Source organism: Hesperophylax consimilis, chromosome 15 (assembly GCF_061612785.1).
Source record: "Hesperophylax consimilis isolate HC1 chromosome 15, BYU_Hcon_1.0, whole genome shotgun sequence".
NCBI classification, from domain to species: Eukaryota; Metazoa; Arthropoda; class Insecta; order Trichoptera; family Limnephilidae; genus Hesperophylax; species Hesperophylax consimilis.
Window position 1 is genome coordinate 34,966,551 of NC_142850.1, and position 22,698 is coordinate 34,989,248.

Consider the following 22,698-nt stretch of genomic DNA (forward strand, 5'->3'; position numbering starts at 1 on the left):
ATTTAGCATTGTGATTTGTTTTTCATATCTATGAGAGAGTCAATGAGTAGTGGCGGCTCGTGACTTTTGGGTGTTCTAAAGTGCTAATATTACAAAAATGGCATTATTGATGTTGTTGTAGCTGAAAACTATTTTTTTATTTTTTTTTGAAAATGATTTTTTTATGAAGATTTTCAGGAAATCCGACGCACGGCCAAACTGAAATTTCCTGAAAATCTACATACAAAAAAATGTAAATCGTTTTCAACTACAACAACATCAATAATGCCATTTTTTGTGATATTAGCACTCTAAAACACACAAAAGTCACGAGCCACCACATGTTAAATATACGAGTATACAAATATGAATTATTGCCATTTTTTCTATCAGGGCAATTTCAAATAATTACCGTTTCGACTCTTAACTCTTTTGAAGATAATATCAACAAATGTATGGATATTAAAAAAAACATATACTTTTTGAAGAAATGGATAATTTTAAGTGTTTAAGTATATTATTATTATAAATAGATTAGATATATAGATTATTCATATAAGTCGTTAGAAATTCGGAATGCGAAGAGAATTCGCCTGTGATACATTTTCTTGTTTTTTCTTGTAATTTGCATTTTTCTTCTTAATCTTTATAATGTTTTTTCTTGTTTTTTTCAGGTGAGTACCTTTTTTACTTCAATGAATGCCGCTCCCACGTAATTCGTGAGTACCTTATTCATTTTATTCAGTTTCCCAATTGATCTCGATTAAGTTGCTCGGCTTTCTTGTGTTGTGATTATTTTAATAATTGCTTTGACATTAAGCCCATTCGTAGAACTAAATTTTCGTAGGTAGGTATATCAGTCCCACGCTTCTTAAATTTATGCCTTCGTCATTAGAACGTAAGAATTTCTTTTCACGATAAATTTTACTCTTGGTGTAACTCTGAATCTATAGACAACCGTATTGATTATAAATCTCAATAATCATAACGTATTGACTACTCATTGCTCCGGAATTATTACCTACTATTCGTATGAACGGTTGAAACGTATCATTTTTGACAGAAGTTCAATGGATATTTAAATTCTTCCATATATCATGTTTGGAATGCCTTTTGGAGCTGAAAATAGTTGGGATAGCGACATAGGGAACTATGTCGCCACCCAGTTGGGCAGCGTTGTGAGGCAAGTTATGGCAGGGGATGTAGGAAGAGATTTATTAATGCGGTTTCAGAAGAGGCTCGGATTATATGAAGGAGGAAAAACAGATGCTGGTAGCTCGTTCCACATACGAGCCGACTTACACAAAAACGAGTCGAAGAAACGATCCGTTCTCGTGAAGCCAATATCAACGATAGTGTCCGTCGAGTTTCACGATCAATGCTGCTATCTCCTTATAGCATGCTTTATTAAAAAACCTATAGAACAGACTCTGCTTGCACACCGTTCGAGAGTTTTTATGGAGTCATCAAACGATTGCACAAAATGCACACTTGAATGCACACAACTCGAACCCCGATTTCTCCTACGGATGTTACTTTAATCCCAACGTTCATGATTTGAAAGCCGTTTCGAGCTGAAAATAGTTGGTTTAACCCAAAGATATTTCTATTTTCTTTGGGCTAACCCTGTCTATACGTCTAAATGTCTATGGGTTGACCTGTAAATTCTAGATAGGCTATGAATATTTCATGACATGAAAGCACACTGTTCAAGAGATTTAGCTAAGCCAAACAAACGATTTACCTGACTAAACCCAGATTTATATCTACGAATGTTGCTGTAACCTTTACGAAGTGCTGTTGTACGCAACTAAGCACGATTTTAAAATTGTATCAATGAAGTTTTCATTCATAGTTATAAAGTAAATTTACGAACGCCTTAGTTTCAAGGTTTCACGCGCGATTGTACTTATTTCAATCACCGATAGTTGTTGATTGTCTTATCTTGGTTCTATGGTTGTAAGGGGCCTGGGGCATGCGGTATGTGGGTGAGTGGGTGTAACTATAGTACCTGCGCGCCAGGTGAGGTAGGTGTCCCGGCGCTAGGAGACTGAGCTCTGTGAGCGGCGGCTCCCCACGCGCCCGTCTTGTAGTGCCACCTCCACACACCACCAGCCCCGCCTCGACCATTCATACGTGGGAAGTGGAAGTGGGAAGCAGTCAGCTGCTTTCAAGCTGATCGACTTGATCATACCGGTCTCCACTACAGGCCAAATAATTCATACCGTAAGCAAGGTCCTGCTGCTGAGAGATCCGTCGTAACGTGTCTAGATCCAGGTTCAATTCCTCCTTTCTCAAAACGATTTGGCAAATGCCGTACGTAATTATTAATTATATTATGTACAAACCCACTTGGTCATAAATATAATATATTAGTTATAAGTTGTGACTCTCTAGCTGCAAGTGTCTCAGATCTGATGTAAGTCACTACTTGCAAGTCTTACTAGTTTCTAACTACATATTTTAAGTTAATTATAATTTACTAGTTATAAATCTTAGTTTTAAGTCACTAGTTATAAATCTTAGTTAAAAGCCACTAATTAAACACTAAAGTCTAAATGATAATATCAATCATATATATCAATTAAATTAAGTTGTAAATTGCGGTGATTTTCCCATGAAAACAGCACTATAGAAATAGTCCGTTCGGGGCCTCCACTGCAAAAAAAAAAATTTCTCCTGAAAATATACACATTCGTTTGAAAATTTCAATTCCGTGTTTTTCTGGGAGGCCTTTTGCTTTGTGATAAATTTACTCGAAAGTTTCATAAATATTAAAACGAAATCTACGCCCAAATTTTGTGTAGGCCATGTTCCTGATAAGCTAGAATTATCAAAGAAAAAAATTTACTGTCTCTGTGCAAAACCCTCGCTGTTGATTTTCAGCGGTCGATTATCTCAACTTCAGAGCGCTTAGACCAAAGCAGCGTTCAGGTGGCCACCGTCTTGGCAAGACCTGATGCGTGCTACGTCACGGCCCACGTGACTACCTGTCGGACTATCAGGCGCAGCAGCACGGCCAACCAACTATCCGATCAGCAGATCTGTATGCAGTATGGTTCTCCGCACGCGCGCAGACCACCGCGCTCCGCTCGCTCACACGAACCAAGTCCGCGGTCCGACCAAACACGACTTCTCTCTTGTTTGCATTCTTCACGTTTTACTGTTTTCGAAAGTTATTTTAAATAATAAACGTAATAGCATTTATTAATTAATTAGTGTTCTTCAAGGATGTATTGTGCGGAATGTGAATTAATAACCAACAATATTGTGAAACTGCCGATTTGAAACTTTGTTTTGCATTATGAGAAACGGATATTTTGAATTCCATTCGATATTATTTCATACAAGGAGTGCCATTAAATCGTAACAAGCTAAGAATGTCACAATAAACATTATTACTATTTGTATGTTCGTCGACAATCTAGAATTTATTTTATTATATTTAGGTACCTTCGTGTTTTATTATCGTGTTATGTATTCGTTGCATTTGAATGCGTTCTCAACACCATAGGTAGGATAAAATCAACTGTGAACATGTTATTTACAATAACGTGTGGACTTTAATCAAATCTTCGGTGACCTCAGATTCTAAGCGTAACTTCTATTAAGTCATCTCTATTCATAAAATTGCAAAACATTCAGCAATCGACAAAATGACCGATCGTATTTTTTTATTGTTATTACTAGCAGACCCGGCAATACTTCGCCATTGCAAATATATTCCTCGGGGTCTCCGAATTCTTCAACCATTCACTAATTTGTATACCACAATATACTGTTAAAAATACTTAATTATATCGACTTTAATTCGACTTCGTATCTCTTTCCAGTGCAGAGATATTTCGTTAAACATTCCTCGGACGTCCCTGACGTTTTCTAACATTCTTTAAGCACTCCTGGCACTAATAAGAACAAACTTTCAAATTTTAAGCGAAAACGGTTGTGTAGTTTTGAGTCTATAGGACAAAAACATACCAACCTTTTACATTATTACTAGCTGACGTGTACCCGGCGTTGCTCAGGGACTTACTTATAAATGATTTGGAGTAAAGTTTTGAGGTAATGAATTATATAGTATCTGACGACTGGGTGCATTTTTAAGGTAGAAATAATATAGTTGTATTATACATAAGTATTTTTTCATGTGATAGTGCCATGTCTTCCTCAGACGTCCTCAACTTCTTCAACCATTCACTCCCAAGTCGTACATTCTCCTTACACCTTTTGCTTCGTTCATCACTTACGTCTCATTTTACCCCAAATATTAATTTGATTCATGTCTTCCTCGGGCACCTCGACTTTTTCTACCATTCGTTTATGTAGTATCATGAAATCCATATTGTTACCGTTATTGTAGTATCGTGAAATCAATATTGTTACCGTTATTGTAGTATCATGAAATCCATATTGTTACCGTTATTGTAGTATCGTGAAATCCATATTGTTACCGTTATTGTAGTATCGTGAAATCCATATTGTTACCGTTATTATAGTATCATGAAATCCATATTGTTACCGTTATGGTAGTATCGTGAAATCCATATTGTTACCGTTATTATAGTATCATAAAATCCATATTGTTACCGTTATTGTAGTATCATGAAAACCACATTGTTTCCGTTATTGTAGTATCGTGAAATCCATATTGTTACCGTTATTATAGTATCATGAAATCCATATTGTTACCGTTATGGTAGTATCGTGAAATCCATATTGTTACCGTTATTATAGTATCATGAAATCCATATTGTTACCGTTATTGTAGTATCATGAAAACCATATTGTTACCGTTATTGTAGTATCGTGAAATCCATATTGTTACCGTTATTATAGTATCATGAAATCCATATTGTTATTCGTCTCCATATCTCATTCCAGTGCAGAGATAATATGTTGAATTTTTCTCGGGCGTTTCCGACTTCTTCTACCATTCAAACCACTCTCTAAACACTACCGACACTAATAAGAACAAACTTTGAAATTTTCTGCGAAATCGGTCGAGTAGTTTTTGAGTCTATTTTAGGGCACAAACATACGAACATTTCCTTATATACTATTATTTAATCAAGTTGTGTTTTTAATTTAAATTTAAACTTGAATTTGAATTTCAAAACCCTTTTTGTGGTTTCTCGCTATCAACACTCGGAAATGACGGTAATCTCCGATATAGCCGCTTTCTTCTTTACTTAATATTAATTTTGTAATCGCTGCTTTTATAGCGCTATAAAGTAATAGTGCAATAAATTAATAGACGATCGCGTTTCTCTCTTATCTCCTAGTTAGAATGTTTTATTAATTGTTCTCATTTCAAAAACATTATCCATTTCATAGATATGGTTTTAGTCATAATAATCAGAAAGTTGTTATTTCAAAAGTAATGTTTGCTTTTTTTAAATGATTACCTCGTCCGCTTATCACATGTCATTACTCATTGACAATTATTCAATTTAATTCATTGACACAGTATTAACAGTTTCATTTTTCATTAGTTAGTCGGGTAACCGATGCCGACTATGCTGGTGTTCGCGCATATTCAAATTTGGTGGCAATATCATATTAAAGGTAAATATTAGCGCAAGGAACCAGCGGGTGACCTTTACGGCGTATTATTTTATACATTAGCTTATTTGGTTACCACAATCCGCATAATAAACCTGTTAGCCATATTGACATTCAACTATTCTAACATTACCGATGAAATGTATACGTTTCGATAAAATGGCTCTGTTGTGGGATAACAAAATAAGGGTATCGTTTTCATAACACACAAAATTATTATGTATTGCGAAATATCAACAAGTTCTCGCGTATCGCGTGCTCTCGATAGATCATTATTTTACCGCGTTCATCTTGACACCGACAACAAGATATGCTTAGTATTTGTAAGGCAATTTATACTGTTTTACGTGTGGTAGATACTCTTAGTATCGCCCTGGTGAATAACTACCATCAGAATCGAAACGTTGGTTGACGTGGTTTTAGCTGTTTAGGTACTTCGCAGCCTTCTTCCTCTTCCCCATCTCTTTCTATACTAGCTGCAGCCCTACAACATACCCCTATTGCGGACTCTACCGGATACTACCCTAGGCGCGGCATTAAAAATATAACTTTGTGAACGCCCCCGAGTTAATACTTCACAAAAAATACGCTGAAAAATATCGTGTTATTGGCCAATTATCATTGTGATGATGCTGATATACATAAGATGCAACTCCAGCGATTTAGTGTTCCGCTCGCGTAAATCTTTAATCAGATAGATCAACATAATAGTCTAGGAATGTACCGACAATCACTGCACAGAGCGCACTGCACATTGCACATCTGTAATCTCCACTTGTCGTAATCTGTTTATGGGCAGTCGCTTGGAGCGCGAACGGAAGTGTCGGTAGATACTGCACATAGCAAACACTAGTTCAACACCAGACATATACATCTCAGTCCAAAGTTGGCCCGTGCCCATGCTGTTTTAAAAATGTTTTTTATCTTATCTTTATAATTTTGTACATTCCTGTCTTTATCGTTTACCCTATTATTTTGAGCTTCACGTGTTAGACAACAACAGTGCAACTACAAAGTTGTTACCATCTCTCTATTTGCTTAATAACAACAACACCGCCGTTTTCATTGGGTGATTTCTCGCGAAAACGACGCTATATAAAACAGCCAAATATTATCATTATTTTTGTTGGCGTTTTGTTTAAAATGAATCTTCAATAAATAATACCTAAAACTACATTTGTTTTGCTTCTGAAACTGTAATCAAAATTCATAGAATTTAACCCCAAAGGGTACCTTTTAATTAAAACATCAATTGCCTTTCCAACAAACAATGGTTTTGGCGCTTTTATCAAAAGCTCATTTGGTTAGTATTAAAGCTGTCTTAAACTAGTGGTAGCAATTAATACCTAACAATAGCAGAACACAAAGTTCATTGAGAGAAACCTTTTTCATACGAAACTTAAATTTGAATTTGAGGCCAAAATACACAACCAAACTGAATCATGTTTTAATCAAAAAGCGTAGCAAATATCTAGTGAGGATGTGGGCTATTTTATTTATTTGAGTTTTAAATTGAGGCAACTTTGACAATTGTTTGTGAGTTAAAGTTAATTAAAAAAAAATATTGCTCTATGTATTTTCTTTGGGGAGTAATGTCATTCTTTAATTCTTTCTGAATTTATGGCCTTGGCATCCGGGACTTCGGAGATGCATCAATGTGTTATTAAATTTACATTGTAAACGATATCCGCTATCAAAGTCCTCTCCACTAAACTTCTTGCCATTATGAAAAATTAAAATCATTAATAATCCATTCAAACACTTTTTACCTTGTTTTTTTTCTTGGTGAGCTATCAATTACAATGACGCTATAAACATTTTAATACAGTACACTTTATTCGGAACACCGTTCGGCCAGATGTCTTACCGTAGAACTAACGTAAAGTAGTTTTCATTCAATGATATCGCATTTCGTGTGTGGCTTTCTTACGGCAGCCGTGTGGCGTTGTTGCTACTCGGGACACGTAAATAGGTTATTTTATTTGACTAATTATCCAATACTTTATATCAAGGCCATTTTAATACCTATCTAAAATAAGTAGTAAAACAATCAATCTGTATAAAATCACAAATTTATTGAAAAATTTGTCGCCTGTCGGTTTCCTAAATTAGTGCAATAGATTGTCAACTGCTATCTTTAATTCATTGATGCAGTAGGTAATTTACTTCCCTGATGCAGCTTAGATATAAGCGAAACAAATAGGCGACAAATATTTCAGAATATTTGTGCTTTTATACGAATTGCGAACGACATTGTGAACCACAGTGTCCCTACGAAAACAAAATAAATCTCAAAGTTTTCTTCTCATATTTTACTAACAATTGTGTGTTGTTTTTGTGAAACAGTGCGTTTGAAACACCCCTGAAAAGGAGGTGAATGAAATAACGTTAAATTGTTATAATTATTCTTGCTCTTTATTAGTGATTGGTTGAAAATGTGTTGTTAAGTGGTGGAGATTGGTGCCACAGACGGTGTGACGGAGTTGGTGGTTAGGCAGGGTAGTTGAGTGCGCATGTGCCGTTGAGCGTTGTGGGAGGCAGGCAGCCCTTGCCATGGGGGTGGGGATGGAATTCGACGAGAACAGGATCCCGAGCAGCACGCTGCAAGAGCTGCGAGGCATCCTCATGTCGTCCCTGTCCAGAGAGAACCTGGGGCAGCCGGACACGCCGCCAGAACCCAGGAGAAGGAAAGTCAGATTTGAGGATAACGGTGAGTTCGGTTATAAACAAAACGCAACTTTGCAGAAAAGTAACAAAAAAACAGCAAACCTAACATTTGATTTATATCATGATCTATTTTATTCGGTTACTAGTGAATTTAAATGGGTTTCTTCGAAGACAACTAATCAATCTTAGCTTAAAATAAAAACAATATCTTAACCAACTTTTTTTCCTGGCGGGTTCTCAAATTGCAATACCTACTGATTGCTCACTGTTATTGTTATTCGTAATCTTTATTACAATAATGTTCGGGCATGTTCAAGAAAGATAATATTACTATACATATTGCGTCTTCAAGTGAATCAAATACGTAAGTCGGGTCTTGTCGATAATAAGATCTTGTCAGCAGTGGCGGCTCGTGGCTATTGGGTAGAGTGGCTAGAGTGCTAATATTACAAAAAATGGCATTAAAAATATTACAAAATGGATCCAACAACACCAATAATTTCCAATTTGTCAAACTTAGCACCCTTTCACACTTAAAAGTCACGAGCCGCCACTGCTTGTCAGACGGGTTTTGTCGAAATAATGAGAGAGTATGTACTCAACAAATATGTATTGTATACAAAGACGTACTGTGTGACGTAGTGTGTGGAATTTATGGGAAAACATTTGTCTTCGAAGATTATTATATTTGTTAATACTTCGACTACGTTTTTTTATTACACACGGTATGGTCTGACTACTTCATTGTACCGTCTGTGTTGATTTCATAAATAGATTCTATAATACCTAGTTCGATTACAAAACAAATCAAATGTCTATAGTTGAATAAATTCTAAGTTTACATATTACATGTTTGTTTAGTACAAGTCAAATAAATAAAGCTGCATATCATTGATATTCACACATTGCTAAATATAATTTTGCTGCCGTACTAAATACGTAACAAAAGGACTGAATTTAATAGAGTGAATTACAATTAATAGTTATGTAAATATTGTGCATGAGCATTATTTGTTTTGGCAACAACACGAGATAGATTCTATTGTATGGAAGTAACATGCTCATTACATATTACTCATTCGCTTATATCACCTGCAACAAACCAAATAGAAATATTAAAACGAAAACTATTTTTAATTACAACAACAATATCGGGACATTAGATACTCACTTGTACGAGTACCTAGGTTACATGCAGTTGGCAATAATTTCGCAGGAATTGTAGATGTGTTCAACTGCACGGAATATAGTTACAGGAAGGCTATAGTAACATAACTCAATAATATAAATAACTCACGATACTATTTTTCTGCATTCAATTTCTATATTACTAATAGCAAACTTTCATTTCTTGATTCCTGTTGCACTAAACTATTGTGTATATCAAATGTTTGTAAAAGCCTGAATGGGCGTAGAATATAAATAAATATCTGCGTGATAGAAACTGCGCGCGTGATATACGTTGGTTCGTTCATCAGTTATACTGTAATTAATACACATACGAATCTGAAAAAACTTTATGACTCATTTTCATAGGTTATGAAATTATATCAATGGTGTTTTAAAATAGCTTTAGGTACTACGTTAGAGACATTCGTATAATATCGTCTATTTCAACAAACAAAAAATCTTTACGTACAACTTTAGAGACATTCATATAATATCGTCTATTTCAACAAACAAAAAAAACTAGTGCCCAAGTTCAATAATGTGTTAGTAATATTTATTATAATGGTAGCAAGTGTTTGTTACCTTATCGTGTGGCAATGAGGAAGTTGCACGAGGGAACTTACAAAAGTGGCAACCACAACCTGTGGGTGTAAATCACACACTATGAACATTCTAATAAGAATAAGTATCATTTGGTGGGCAACAACATATCACGGACAAATTCCAAATTGTCGTATTGCCATAAATGCGATATACAGCAATACACTCAACAACACTTCACTACGAATATAGTGTTAACTCTTTCAGCCTGAATTATTAAAACTGACGGTGGTAGAACATATTTGATGCTTGTTGAACAATTAATAGAGTTATTTGAAAATTTTCCTTGGTTTTTTTTTAATACTTTATTAGTTATTCCTAATTGCATTTGAAAGAACATTTGGCCTTAGAGGGCGTGTTTCATATGAATTGACAAATTATACACCGTGTTAAAAAAATATCACATGTTATTCAATTTTTAAAAATTATATGAAAACAAAAGATCCGAAAAAAACGTGAAAAAAAAATATAATTTCAAAACATAAAAATGGCTTAAAAACCTCCTAAACGAGTAGCTAAAATCGAATAAAAATATAGAAATCCGCCTATTTATATTTGCTCTAGAGTCTAGAGGGAGGAAAATATCTTAAATCTACGTATTTTCAAAGTTGTACAAGGTCCGTAAAAAGAAGGATGAAGATTAATGAAGTTGGTTTGAAAGGGAGATATAATACGAATGATAGATCAAACAGATCGTAATTAATAGGCGTAAGCGACTGTTGTGAACACATTTAATAAAACACGACTTGAACAGAGCAAAAAACTCTCGATATCTGAGTAATGTAGCATTTTAAAAACACCTTGAATTGTTCATAGCTATTGCAAAGTTAATAAAAGAACCAGATGTGTGTTATCGAGATTAGAGATATATACGAATAGAGATTATCTTAAAGAATCACCCTTGAAGGGTGGAAGCCAGAAACAATTGGAAAAAATATGTAAATATTTTTGAGAGCTTCCAACGGAATTATGTTATATTTCAGTAGAAATCTGGAATGCGGATTCCATACTTATAATATCGAAACAAACTTTTATTTGTGGAATCGTTAAATTCTCTGCACTTTGAACCAAAATCATAGCATTGACCGCATGGTTTACGACCATTTTGCCTTTTGTGTTCGGTGCTGTGCTATTCGGCGTAAAAGTTATAATTTGAAATTTATGAATAGGTCTCTTTATGTGACGTCATAATGTCTTAATTTTCATCATGTACGGGTACTTCCCAACTGTTTCGCGTTTAATTTTCTTAAGAATTTTCCGGCTTGTATGAAATCGTGCGCATTATAAACGAACCTTTTGGTATTGTGTTGGATTCGTTCAATAACTGACCGCTTATAATCGTCTCTGACTAAATTAGCCTCGGTCGTGAAGTTCCACGATCATGGATGGCGAATGTTGTTCAATAATAATATTAACCCCTCGGTCTCTATAAAATAATATCATGTCATCAAATATTCCCGCTTGGGATTCAATTTCATACAAAATATTTCAAAATAAAATACTGTTTTTGGAAGCAAATGTAAGACTATTTAAATTTTTAGTATTTCAAATCGAATCAAGCTGTTAAAAATATTTTTAAGGCAAACATAGAGAACATTTTTAGAATTGCTTTTCGGTGGTTTTTATCACATAAAGTGTAGTTTATTTTTTTATTATTTTTATAATTTTTTACAAAAGTCTAAAAAGTCAATTTACTGGGGCACCCGTTCTAAGGTCACATTGTATGAAGTTTTGTGTATGAATTATAAATTATGTCATATTTAAAAAAAAAATGTTAAAATATTACAGCAGGAAAATTATAAAGCAGTATCTAGAAGTAAAATATAAGATAAGCAATGTATTACCACTAAGATAAGATATTGTACAAGTGATTACCACTTCAATTTTTTCGTTTTATGTTTAAATATTTATTATAAAATTTGCAAACCTTAAGAAATATTGTTCAAATGCCAAATGTATTTTCATGGAAGTATTTAAATTTTTTCCGGACACTATACATATATCTTACTGGAATACAAAATGAGATGAGAAATTTAAGAAGTACGTTTCCCAGCTTGGAGAAATATCTCTAAAAATTCTAGGTGTTACAGAAAAATTTCATCGTTTTGCCAACGGGCCGAACTTCCGGACCTTTGGAGATCTGTTATTTCGTGCGTTGAATTTTATCTCAATCGCTCGGCATCACTTGCGTGGTGTGCAAGCAGGATATAGCCTGGCGTAAACTACGAACATAAATAAATAAATTAAAATGGTACCCAAACTTTAGGTCCGCGTGTCTTGTTATGACTTATACTTTGTTTATAAATTGTGCTATTACATGACACTTAGACAAACAGGTTCGCCACCCCTGGTCTACGATCTACAACTTTGAATAATTAACCAGTTTTGCATGAAGGTATGACAATTCTCCTCTGAGACGTGTCACCAATCACTATTAAAAACAACGAATATCTAATTTTGAGAACATCTTTTGCTTGGGCAGTAAGTAGGCACAACTGTGTACTCTGTGGGTGTGTACAAAACAATGTCACAGTATGTGTGTTGTATGTAAATAGGTGACAAATTGAATAAACGTGCAGTTGTAGAGCTGTACAAGTTAGTGTGTGGTGTTTGTATCTTTATGAGGGACCGCCGAGAATCGGCGACCTTGACGTATCGCCGATGTTGGATAGATAAGCCGCCACTAAGCGTTTCCATGAAAACAGTACGTAGAATGTCTCCTTCGTGTTTTACAACGGAAATTACTCATTTAAAATTGCAGTTTTATATTTTTTTAAATTCATGGTCACTCCTCTTCCTCTTATCGTTTCGGTCAAAATTGTATTCTTCATCATTATTTAGTTCGTTGCTAATGTATTTAATTAGTATTTACCAGCTTCAAGAACCGTATAATCGAACAGCTGGGGACGTTTGTTGTTATATTGGATTTTTAAATGATTGAATCGGGCACAAAGGAAAATTACTATTCAAGATCCGTGTGTTGTATTTAACTGGGTTTCAAATGAATTGATTGATGAATTGATGAATTTGATCCAAATTTTTAGCCTTTTGGCACAAAAAATAATATTTGAGGTATATTAAGAGAATAGATGTTGTCGAACAAATATTTTGATTGCATGAATATTGGCTTAATCAAATGTTAATATATTTTTACCAGCAGTTGTATTCTAGCTATAAAACGTATTGTTGTTGTTTTTTATTAAAAATAATAATTACCCAGTAGAATTTGTTAATAAATAATACTTTAAGAAATTAAATAAGTATGTTGTTAAATATTTTTTCAATCTTTTAATTTACTGGCGGTAAAGAAGTCCCGTTTTATTTCTATTCTCAAACGATAATGATTAAATATTACAATTTGAGGTTTTACTCATTGAGTTATTCCAAAAATTAAAATATTCACCCTAGACTTGAAGAAAGTCAATAGATGTCGCACATTAAAATAAAATATATTTATCCAAGACACTAGCTAGATTGCATTTAGTTCGGGTAGAATCTTGCAATCATACATAAATATTGCAGCCAGATGAAGTTGGTAGTTCTTGGTCAAAGTATGATACAGTTAAATATGGCCGAATTGGATAGGGTCGGATTAGCTCAGTGGTAGAGCAAAGCCCCGACAAGGCTGAGGCCCTGGGTTCAATTCCTAGATGCGATTGAATCTTTTTCTAATTTTTGTGTTTCACATTTTTCATTTGAAAGTTGTTAGTATTGCCTTTAATGATTAAATATTACAGTTTTAGGTTTGTTGTTTGATGTCATTATTTACCTTCACGATGTTCCCACGAGCAACGCGGAACCTCAGTTCAACGCGACGCGTGTCGCATTACTTCTGACTATAATCACGATAATTGCCCGTCATGTAACACCACACCACACACAATACGCAATTAGCAGGTGGGATCTACGTTACCTCTTGTTCATTACAATCAACACTACAATTTATTAATGCTCCACACTTTCTCCTAGCCAGACGGACTGCAGTTAAGTAGTTCCGTGCTTTCATCTCTCCCCTCACTAAATAAATAACTTCACGCATTCCAATGCACAAAAGTAACCAACCGTCACACTACATATTATCATGATTTGATTCACGACATGCTTCCATTGCTTTACTACTACATATCATCAGAGGATCAACAAAAACTCACAGAATAAAGTCATTAAACCCTCTCTAGCTATTAGTTTAGTGAACAGACCTCGCGTCCAAAGAAGTATCTTTTAATATTGTTTCTTATTTATTAAATCAAAACCAAATTTCCCCTGAAATCATAAGATAAATCTTGTGTGAGTACTTAAATACCTTCTCACTTAATCATAAACCGTTAATATTTTATGTGACATTTTTTTATATGAAATTTAAAATTATTCAAATTGTCTAACGAAACGTCACTATCTCAGTGACAATTCTTTTTTCAAACTTTCTTCCGGCAGGTAGGTGTATCATAATATCGATCATTCTGATTTGACAGCTCGTAGTACGATCCACGCTCCTGCGAACTCTGGCATGATAAAAAGGTAGTATCCATCGGATATCACCTTGAACCGCAAACGGAACACACAAACAAATTTACACAGATGAATGACAAAAGATCGAGTTAAAACAGAACTTCGCTTCGCTCAGTCAATAACGATGGGATAAACATCGTTTTTAATACACTAAAGACATTTTTAATACCTTCTGCTTTCGCCAAACAATTTAAAAAAATATTATTTTTATACTTCCTACTAACAATATGAACGGGAAAGTGTTGATTGATAAAGGCCTGGCCTAATTTCGGACCAAGTTAGGCATTGGTCCGAAATTATAGTATTCCTTAAATCGGTGTATCAATTCAATAAACTGCAATACTAGAGGAACAGAGTCCAATCATTGAAGAACTGTGGATTTAACCAACCTCACATTAAATACTACATAACAGTGGCGCAGCCGGTAGGATTTTGTAAAAAGTATTTGTTTTTGTAGTTCGGACTCAAACCGGTATCTTAATATCTGCATTTGGTGAGCTTCTTACGGGAACATCGCTAGATGTCCTTACAAAGTGTTCGATTTAAACTGAAACTGCACTAACATTTATATACATATAACTTCGTTCTGTTCGCTGCATGCTGTTCGCTGTTCGCGCCGCGCGCAGTGACATATCGTTACATTAAAAGGTGAATAAGGGAGTAACAGATCGGGACCGATATAACAGTTCTCAAAAAAGCTCGGGCGAAGCCGGGTTGTAAAGCTAGTATTATACGTTACATGATTATCATACATTGTACAAATCATATTTACTCTTGTTTAAATGTATTTGCTTGCTGGAGTGGTAAATTAGCCGCATGAGTTTGAAGTGTATAATTAATTCTAGTTTATTAATGAACGCAGCACGTCGCCGATGCATTATTCCACGATGCGTTTAATTGCATGCGTTCTTGTTTTAATCCGTCATAACCAGTTGGCTGCAATAATTAAAGTTTTCACTTTTAATTCAATTTTTCATACTAATGGAGCCTTTCTTTTAGTCCACGCTTGTAGAACTGACACTATAGTCACAGGCATACCGCTGATAGCTCCGTTGGAACATTTCCCACTTTTACATGAACGATGCATGTAACAGAAAGAGAGGCCACAACGGACCTGTCAACGGCAGAACCATACCAACTATTCAGTCTCGTCCACATTCGCACACCGGTGTATCCACTTAACGTTTGCATTATACTATTATGGGTAATTAAGTTACCTGAGAGTGTGGCATGAGATAATTCACTTTCTGTTTCAATTATTTTCGTTATATCAGCGTTGAATTGAATTATGGCAATGTATCTCATTTTGTAATTTGCTTTTACCAATAATTAATAAAATGTTTCCCTTTATTGCATAATCACTAAACATATTTAAGGCGTTAATTTTAAATCAAAAATTAAAGATAATTATCGTGAAATAGGAGAGGGGTTTCAGGACACGATATGTAACCCTCTAGCTAGTGGATTTCAACACAATACCTAAGAGCACGGTTTTTTTGTGTTCATGTAAAGTTCTAGCGAACGCCTAAGATTCTCAATAATTCAACTAATTCTAATTAATCCAAATATAATTTTAAACATTAAAATAATAAATGACACACTTCTATTATTAGTATCATTTTTTAGTATGGAATTTATATTGACACTAACAAAACATTCAGCAGCACTATATGGGGTTAATCAGCGCTTATTGAAATATATTTTTTTCATTTTCATACAAAACAGAGAACAAGAATATTAGTATATACCATAATTAATTATCTATATAATTTAATTGTATTCTTTACATTACCTATCTCTCACTGGGTGTGATCTGTTCTGAGGTAGATGACAAAATCACTGCCATGTTATTGCAAGATTTAGGAAATGTTAAATTTAGATAAATATTAATAATAATATTTGGCTAATTTATATAGCGCAGTTTTCGTGAAAAATCACCTCCAGGGCGCTAAATATATTTATTAAATAATAAATACAGCTGGCTTACAACCAGCGCCCTTGAGTTGATTTCTCACGAAAACGGCTCTATATAAATTAGCCAAATATTATTAGTGACTTACATCTAAGACTTATGTTAGTGATTTTCGACTAAGGTTCAAAACCACTGACTTAAAACTATTGAGTGATGGAAAAGAATTAATAAAGTGTGTAGTGTGTAAAAGAAGGAGAAAAACCGTACAATTTTAGAAATACAACGATTCGGTAAAATAAAATGAAATACAAAATATAAAATGTGAACATGTAAGACGTATGTCGTATAAGCAAGTTCATAATAACAAGTTCTATTTCATACGGTCTTCTATTTTCTTGTCTTCAAAGTACACTGGTAAGTAATTTTTAAAATTATAAACTAAATTTATGCGTAAAATTTTACCAAGAATTGCAAAAATTTTACATAAAAGTTTTGAAAAATAAAATAAATATTTTAAAATTTATTATTATTTGTATTATAAAACATTGATATTGACTTATAATCTTCCAAAATTTTGTTAAGTTTAATTTGTAGAACTCTAAACTTGTTGAATATATAAAATATATTTTTTAAATTTGTCTTACGAATCCGAAAGTAATTGTTTTTAACGTCTCTTATAAAGTTTTAATTTTGTGGCTAAGCATTTTACCTATTTACCATCGATATTATTCCCTCGAGGCATTTGCAAAACACATACATATTCATGGAACAAAATTAGCGGTGCAAAACATAATAAGCTGTGCGACCTTCTCGGGCGTCCTTTGATAACCTTGCTCGTCACGGAGCCTCCGCACACACAACTGTACACACACACACCATTATACCAGTACACACCACTATACCACTACATACATACCACTCCACCGTGAGTTGGTTACGACACTTCGTGCGCCTATGGCATGAGCTTAGCATACCTAGAAATACAGCATTTTCTACTACCTCTGCCTACATAAATAATGTGTCACGTTTCAAGAAGCGGGCACACTATTACCACTTTTACTCTCGACAGGTATCTCCGAGTCAGTGGCGTTCATTGCTTTTTAACTAAGGACTAAACCCGATTTGCAGTAAGTAATTTTACGGTGGAAAAAGAAAGCTACACGGAGAAAACTTACCGATATGAAATATTGCTAATTTATTAAAAATCTCAAATTAATAATAATAATAATAATTGGATGACTTGTATAGCGCCGTTTTTGTGCAAAATCACCTCAAGGGCGCTGTTTATTTGTATTCCGGTTAAAACGGGACTGCAGGCCTTTGACGAAACGAATGTATTGACAGGTTTCCAAATAAACTACCAGTAAAACTCGAATGTGTTATAGCGATGTCGGAACGCGTGTTCATAAAAAGTCTATTATTTTCGCATTTTGTCAATGTGTACTGTCAGGACAAACGCAGGTGCTTGAACACGTTTTCCGATTTATAATAAATGTAGTAAAAGTTTAAGTTTATAAGGACACGGCACGGCATGCTATCCCGTTTTTAACAGGATCCGTAATACTCATTTTTCTCCGTGTAGTGTGAGAAAAACTTCACGGAATATCTTGACAAATGATTTTCCAATTTCAAAAATGACATTAATAATTTTCTGTCAAAAATATAATCTAGGTAGGTACTTCATCGTTTATCTGAATTCTTTACACGATCATTCCTAATTTTGAAAATTGCACTTAAATTCAAAGCAAATTTGAGACCGTTGAACAGAGTTTCTCCGGACATGCGCACAAGGATTTCAAAGTTTATGATTTAATTAATAAGCGTCTAATGTTCAATAATTCATTCGGCCAAGATGTTCCTTATAAGGTTGGTTAGTAATTCTTAGTAACTTATCCTATTTTTTTAAGCACCGTAAAGTAGTTTTATTCGTTCGTTTTTCTTCAGGCATATATTGTACAGAATTTCAGCCTTTATGGATCGCACGTCACTGCTCGGAACTGTCTGTGTTGTTGTTGTGAAAATGTAAAGCATTTTCCACGAGCGCGTTTGCTTGAATTCCTTCTCACAGTCTGCATCCTTTCAAAATGCATAATAATCCACACATCTCTCTCGCGGTTCGCTCATTATATTTGTTTCCTCTTGCATTTCATTTCTGATTCCACCCGCACTTGTTATCCGTAATAATACACATTCCTTGAAGAGAGTTGTGGTTTCAAACGTGTATACAAATAATAGTACAAGTACCTCAATGGAGTGCGGGAAAATAGGTTTTCCTTCGTCTCTCGTTTCAACCCGTATATCTCTATTTTGCTAGCGATTCTTTCATGCGAAATGTAGCCGGTTACGGGCTCCTTTGTTTTAGTATCCAACGTAAACAATTGTTATCAAATGACTGAGTAAGTATTTTTAATGAGACAGCCCTGACCCTTGGTTTTAGTATCCAATGTAAAAACTTGTTATCAATTGACTGAGTTACTATTTTTAATGAGACAGCCCTGACCCTTGGTTTTGAACCTTTCCGACGTATTTGTTTAATATAATTAATTATTCATAGATATGCTGTTTTTAAAAAAGTTATTAAATTTTTAAATTCCGATTTCCACCTAGCAGAATAGAGTTTTAGATAAATTAACTACAAAGCATGACAAAAACACTCCAACGTAATGTCCTTGTTAATGATTATAGTGGAATTTAAACCGATTTTTCTGTCTGGATTATTTTTTAGCTCGCAACGGCTTTCTAAGATTGGCTATGGATTGGATTTTTAATTTGAGTATTACTTACTTATTGAAAATTTGATTGTCGAAATTAAGAAAAGACGCCATATACAGGGTGTCCGGGGGTAAAGTGGTAAAGATAGTTTTCACATACGAAAGTTTAATTATTTGTATGGAGAAAATAATATTCTTCTATGAGAAATATGTTTGAATCATCTCCCGAAGTTTGTGCACTTTACCCCCGGATTAAAAAAAAATTACATTAGTTACACACAGGGGACCCCGAGGAAAAAAATCCCAATGACATCTTTGGGGATGCTGTGTGGGTTTTTTTAAGGAAATGAAGGAGACAAAGTATTGGGAAGGAAAAATGCAAAAAGGGGTGGGTAGGATTTTTTTTTACATTAACCCCAGAGAAGGCCCTGGGGGAAATAATTTCCCTCGGGGCCTATGCCATCTTTGGGGGATGCAGTGTGGAGGGTTTTTTTAAGGAAAGTAAGCAGAGGAAACTCTGGGATGGAAAAAGGTATGAGGGATGGGTAGGAATCTAGATCTAGACGGACATATGATCTATTACTCGCGCTGTGGTGCAAGGTGATGGGTCAAGAGAGACCAATTGGAGAGGTCAAAGGGTCTCCCCAAACCAGCCTCTCCCGATCCGGCCTGCCCCGCAGCTGGTGGGCAGGCGCATCCTGAACACACCTAATTCGATGAACCCGGACCCCCCCTGCTAAATCACTAAACTTACCAAACCACTTGGCACATGGCAGAAGTGTTGGTTATCTAGTAAATGGTCCCCGGGGCGGCGGTACTCAAACCTATCAATATCCTAGATAGTTTAATCAACCTTTCTCAACTATACATAACAACATAGTTTTCGTAGAGGAATGTCTTGAACTGCAGAGAGAAACAAATAATTCCTAGGCGAAAAGGTGGTATAAAACTTTTTATAAAATGTTAATTTTGTTTCTTTATTATGTTTATCCCACCCAGACTAGCCTAATGGCGTGGGATCAAAATGGCTCATAAGTACTTACAATATCAGCATAATACACCTATATTCTATTTACACTATAGGTATACACCTGTAATAATGTTAGTGTTGTTCGGTAATACGAGCAGCTATGTCAATCAAGTCTACCATTCCATTCAAGCAAATCCTCTTACGCTAACTAAGGCTAAATGTATTGAAGTTGATGTTGACAGTGTAAAGGTCAGGCGATCGTGCTGTATAAATCTCTATTCATATTGTAATTCAGTGTCCTTCCTAGCGTATAATAAAATATTATTTTGTATTTATGTCGGTAGGTACCTGAACCTATAAAATACCCTACTGTAGAGATCGCAGCAAATTGATTGAATCAAACTATTTTTACATATCTTACAACATCGGTGGATAGGAATCTGGGGGTCAATGAGCCCAGGATTGACGGACGTATGAACCCATCCGTCCCACTGCGGTGCAAGGCGATGAGAGTGGAAAGATAAAGAAATGAGGAAGAAGGTTAGGAACCATCGGATGGTATGGTGGGCGATACTGAGATACTGACGTTCCTACAAAACACCGCGTTTTGAATATCCATAAATTCGACACATTCTCTTCACGTATTTTATCATTGATAACACGTAAACACCTGCTACGAACTATATTTGAGAATATTCTCGAGGCATTGTTATTAATTTTGGCAACCATTAAGTGGGTGGTATAATAAATAAATGTATGAGATTATTCTAATGGCTTCTCGGAAGGCGGCCTGTTAGCACGTTTATAAAACACACCGATACAAGATTAACTGGTGAGCGGCTCACATTTCAAATTACGAGTTTTTTGCTTGTATAGTAATTTTTTCCGACGCATCAGATTTACCTTGACTTATTGAGTGCTGCATTCGTTATTTGTTTGTTTATAGCTGCGTGGATTTTAGGCTTAAAAAGCTAGTTTTGAAATAATGTGGAAATGGTCTAAGAAAATATTTATTATGTTATTTTTTATTGATATTGTGCTTTATTCGTAGAACGTTTAAAAAAATTAAAAATGTTCAATTTAATAATGTAATTATTAACATCTGCAAGTATTTAAATTTTTATTATTTGTGACAACTGTTTCGGCATTCAAGGCCAGATTTTATTCTAAAATGTGGGTGAGTCGAATTTTGATAAAAAAATTTTGAAGTGAATTTAAGTAATTTTTGGTGAGCTCTAGCGTCATGAAATTTGCTCCTTTTGATTTGATCATTGAAATCATTGGAATCTCATTATAGGTACTTTCCAACATAAACTTGTTTTTTTTTTTAAATATCTGTAATTGTCAAAATAAGACAACGCCATTTCGTTATTTCCAATTTTTTTTCTGCAGAAACACCTGCGCAACCATGTCCAATTAATGGAAAGTGGTTTCTCAGAAATTTCTGCAGTAAAACATATTGGAAATGAAATGAAGTCCCCGGCGATGCGTGGGGTTTACGCAGAGTACAAATTAAAGAGTTTAGGGATGGGAAAAGAGGATGGGGTGGTATTTATAAATCTCTTATAGACAGTGATCTTTATATTGTCTTTAAAATCTCTTCGATCCCTGAACAATAATGTATTTTTTTTAAACAAACCCGCACAGGGATACTCTTCTTTATACATATATATTATATAGACAGATGTACACAGTTTTTTTGAAACTTATCAAAACCGTGTTACGTAATATACATCCATAAAGTTTAAAATTATTTGTATGTTCCGTTTTAATTGCGCCGAGGCCTTCATGAATGAGTTGAGAAAATGCGGCGGCCACATTCCCAGGCGCCGTATGTCATCGGTTTGAAAAGCGCCTGAAAAAGCTGTCCTGCTTCCTCGTCCTTCATGTAGGCCGTCCACTACCCACGCTCTCAGGTGTACGAGTATATACAGTATACACTTCAGGGGAAAACAACCGCATCCAAACACGTATTTATATGCAGCTAGTGATCAAATAACTCCCGATGCAATCGTCCGGCTAAATAATAACCTAAACATTCCACTTTGACCTCCATCTACCCTCCTCCGCTTTACGAAGAAATATCTTGTAACACGCTTTCGCCCAAAACCACCTCTTGATTTTTCTTCAAACGAATTCAAAGATATGACTTCATATTTATACACTAGTAACTTGCGCAAATGTGTTATTTTATTTATTTTATGTTAGTTAATAACGCGTTCTTAAAAATGGAACAAGCGCAGACGCAGACCCTTGAAAAATCACGAAATCTGACTTTACTTGTCAAGATTAACCCCCTACGCGTACGCATTTCAAATATAGAATTAAAAAAATTATGGTATTTTAGAGTATTTCATCGCTTGCTTGATTTTTTTACACATCCATTCAAATTTAAAAAAACGACAATTATTTATATAGTTTGTCATACTTTATCACTTGTCTGAGTTCTTGACACTGTCAGTTCCAATTTTGAAAATGACACCCAAATTCAAAACGAATCGGAGTTCTTTGTACCAAAGTTACAATCACTCACAGATAGACCCATAGTCGATAATTAGTATGTTTGATGAGTGTTTTGAGTAGGAAATCCATCTTTGATGGAGAGGTTCCCTCAATAT

The 22,698-nt window shown here is 34.8% G+C and overlaps 1 protein-coding gene and 1 non-coding gene across 14 annotated transcripts in view; both read left to right on the top strand.

Annotated features, from left to right (window-relative positions):
* The window catches only part of ens (MAP7 domain containing protein ensconsin), a 380,882-nt gene that overhangs the window by 251,214 nt on the left and 106,970 nt on the right, over positions 1–22,698 (top strand). For 2 of the 13 annotated variants that reach the window (XM_089640509.1, XM_089640513.1), the window contains exons 1-2: positions 3,020–3,173; positions 7,888–8,251. The exons of 10 other annotated variants lie outside the window; for them this stretch is intronic. In XM_089640509.1, coding sequence (XP_089496635.1) covers positions 8,095–8,251 — 157 coding nt within the window. In that variant the 5' untranslated portion in view covers positions 3,020–3,173; positions 7,888–8,094. Of the gene's footprint in view, positions 1–3,019; positions 3,174–7,887; positions 8,252–22,698 lie in introns of those variants that run through there. One more of the 13 variants, XM_089640510.1, reaches the window with a different exon arrangement.
* On the top strand, positions 13,565–13,636 carry TRNAV-GAC (transfer RNA valine (anticodon GAC)). Its single transcript has one exon. It is a non-coding gene; the product is annotated as a tRNA-Val (tRNA).